General features: G+C 43.1%; 1 protein-coding gene across 1 annotated transcript; it reads left to right on the forward strand.

Moving 5' to 3' along the window:
* Nucleotides 1-598: 598 nt before the first annotated feature.
* LOC138145765 (small ribosomal subunit protein eS26) lies at nucleotides 599-1,042 on the forward strand. The gene has a single exon (XM_069067385.1). The coding sequence runs from the start codon at nucleotides 620-622 to the stop codon at nucleotides 965-967; it is 348 nt and encodes a 115-aa protein (XP_068923486.1). The 5' UTR covers nucleotides 599-619; the 3' UTR covers nucleotides 968-1,042.
* The last annotated feature ends 2,409 nt before the right edge of the window (nucleotides 1,043-3,451 follow it).

Below are 3,451 nucleotides of genomic sequence, written 5' to 3' on the forward strand. Positions count from 1 at the left end.
TCCTTTTCCAGTTCATTTTATAGATGAGGAAATTAAGGCAACAGGGTTAAGTGATTTGCCTGGAGTCACATAACTAGTAAGTGTCTGAGATCAGATTTGAACTGAAGAAGGTCTTCCTGACTCCAGGTCCAGCATTCTATCCACTGTGTCACCTAACTGTTGCTGCAAAATTGAACATCGCAGTGGAGCCAGAGTTCCAAGTTCTAATCCTGACTGCCATTTACTATTTGTGTAGGTTTGGGAAAGCCACTTAATTTCTATGGGTCTCTGTTTCCTAATATATAAAATGAGGGTGTTGGAATAGAGGACCTCTAGGGTCTGCTTGAACACTAAAATTATGATTCTAGATTTTGTAATAGTTTTATTTGTCTCATAACTGCAAAAAGCCCCCTTTCCCTACAATAAAACATTACATAAAAGATGAATCTGTAAGGATAAGAAAAAGTAGTATAAATCTAGCCACCTCAACTTTCGGAAAGTACATTTAATACGAACATGCTTGTATATAAACTATTCAACATGACCTGAAGCTAAGAACATGGACTGATTCTTCTTCAGATTTCCCTTTTTATCTTTTTAAAAAAAAGTTAATCTTCTTTTTCGACTCCTGGCCTCCAAGATGACCAAGAAGAGGAGGAACAACGGGCGCGCCAAGAAGGGCCGCGGCCACGTGCAGCCCGTCCGCTGCACCAACTGTGCCCGCTGCGTGCCCAAGGACAAGGCCATCAAGAACTTCGTCATCCGCAACATCGTGGAGGCCGCCGCCGTGAAGGACATCTCAGAGGCCAGCGTCTTCGACTCCTATGTGCTGCCCAAGCTGTACGTGAAACTGCATTACTGTGTGAGCTGCGCGATCCACAGCAAGGTAGTGAGGAACCGCTCCCGGGAGGCCCGCAAGGATCGGACGCCCCCGCCCCGCTTCAGACCCGCAGGTGCTGCCCCCAGACCCCCTCCAAAGCCCATGTAAAGAGCTATCTGTCCATCAACATTCCTGAACCGAATAGAAGAAAATAAAATGGTTGGTCTATCTTAAAAAAAAAAATTAATCTTTGAAAAACACAAACAGCAGTCTTCACTTAAATATGGCAAGAGAGCTTCTAACATAATGGAATAAAAGTGATGAATTTTAAGACCAATGCCTTGCAAAATTAAGAAACTTGGATTCCTCTCCTATCACTTATACCGTAATAGAAAGCCAAAATATTAGAGGGACTTTCCTGTTATAGAATTCAGGGTTTCCATTCCAGGGACCTGGGACCAAATCCCAGTTTTTTCTTCATCTGTAAATTGAGAAGGCCAGATTGTGATCAGTAAGATCCTTTTGAGTATAAATCCATGATCTTAGGATCTGGATAACTTGCTGAGTGATGATGATGATGATGGTGATGATGATTGTGATGGTGGTGGTGGTGGTCATGGTTGTGGTGATGGTGATGGTGGTGGTGGAGGGCAGCTAGGTAGTGCAGTGAGTAAAGCACCTGGCCCAGAGTCAGGAAGATCTGAGTTCAGAGATTAAGAGTGCCAAGCCTGGAGTAGGGAAGACTCATCTTCCAGAGTTTAAATCTGGTCTCAGACACTTCCTAGCTGTGTGACCCTGAGCAAAATATTTAACCCTGTTTGCCTTAGTTTCCTCATCTATAAAATGAGCTAGAGAAGTAAATGACAAACTCCCCTATATTTGTCAATAAAACCATGGGTCACAAAGAGTCAGCCAAGACTGAAAAGGACTAGAAAAATAAAGGAGGAAGGGAGGGGGAGAAAAGAGAAAGGAGAGGAGGAGGGAAAGAAGGAGGGAAAGGAAGGAAAGAGGAGGGGAGGGAATAGTGGAGAGAGAGAAGAAAGCAGAAAAGGGAAGAGAAGAGGGGAGGGATGATGGGAGGGAATACAAAAGGAGAGGGAGAGAGAAAGAGTAATCAAGAAGCAAATAGAAGAGGGGGAGAGAAATCTACCAGCAGACCAGGTTGCATTGTTTGGGTTAATTAAAAGCAACTCTGTGATCAGCCCAGGTGGGCAGCCTATCAGATCCGTGTAAACCAGTGTCATTTCTACCAGTCACTGTCCTTCACCCCAACTTCAGCCTGTTTTCCACATTTGTTAGAAAAGCAACCAGTAGGGTAGAGTTCTCTGACTCTAAGTTAGTGCAAAGAGAAAAAATGGGCCCTGATCCAGCTTTCTAACCAATCCCAAAAGGCAAAGGATGGGGTGGGATGGGGAGGAGAAGGAGCCACTCATTTAAATCTTTAGAACCCTTTAAGCCACTCTTCCAGATGTGCAAAATCATACTCACCATTCAGCACCAGGTTTCCAAAGCTGGGTGGACTCAGTCACCACTTTCCCCAGCAGCTGGAGCCCAGGCAGGCTTGTTCTGTTTGGAAACTCTTCACCATGGTTCCCAACCAGGAACAAAAAGCTCCAGGCTCTCACTATAAACAAAGACCAGGAGAGCTAGGTCCGGCTGAGGCTCTGATATGTATCACTAGCAATGAATTGTCCTGATAGTTTTCCTGTGGTGAGTTGATTTTTTTTTTTTTGGAGAAGGGATGGTGACAAGAGGTCCTTTATTATATGCAGAATTATATACTACAGTGTATTGAATTGAAGGCATTAGCAGACCTGGGTTCTAGTTCTGAGACTATTGGAAAATATAATGGAAACAGCAATGGAATAAATTTAAGTAGATGGCATGGGTTGGAATCTGGCTCTGCCATTTTCTGCCTGTGTGACCTTGGGTAAGTAATTTACCCTCTCTGAGACTCAGCAAGCTCATCTGTAAAATGAAAGCATTGAATTAGAGAATATCTAAGCTCCCTTCCAGTTCTGAATTCTATAGGAGATTTGGGTCTTGGTTTCCCTGTTTTTCCATTCATTAATTAAACAAGTAATTATTATCTATCTAGGCATGACCCTCTTCCCTTCAGTGGAAAAAGGCACAGTGCACTCTCTCTTCTGTTATTGTTAAATTGTGTTCAAATTTTTGTGACCCCATTTGGAGTTTTCTTGGTAAAGATACTGATGCAGTTTGCCATTTCCTTCTCCTGTTCATTTTACAGATGAGGAAACTGAGGCAAGTGGACACTAATTGACTTTCCCAGGGTCACACGGCTAATCAGTATCTGAGACCAGATTCAATTTCAGGTCTTCCTGACTCCAGGTCCAGTGTTCTATCTACTGTGTCTTCTAGCTGCCCCAGCTTCTTCCAAATTATTTCTGTCCCCACCAAAAACATCCCCATCAAAACAACTCTTTAGAAAGCCATTAACAACTTCTTCAAGAATAATAATTTTTATTATCTCGATAGGTAATAACCTGTGATTTCATTGGTATAGGGCACTTTCAGATCCACCAGATGCAAAATAGCACTGTCTCTGCAATTTTCAGCCTTAGCTAATGACCTAGAGGATTCTGTGGCTTGACCTTTGGTTCAAGTCCAGTTTTCTATCCCCTCTTCTTC

This window comes from Petaurus breviceps, unplaced genomic scaffold (genome assembly GCF_028583685.1).
Source record: "Petaurus breviceps papuanus isolate PSGF00001 unplaced genomic scaffold, PetGlider_PUasm1.0 90750, whole genome shotgun sequence".
NCBI lineage: Eukaryota > Metazoa > Chordata > Mammalia > Diprotodontia > Petauridae > Petaurus > Petaurus breviceps.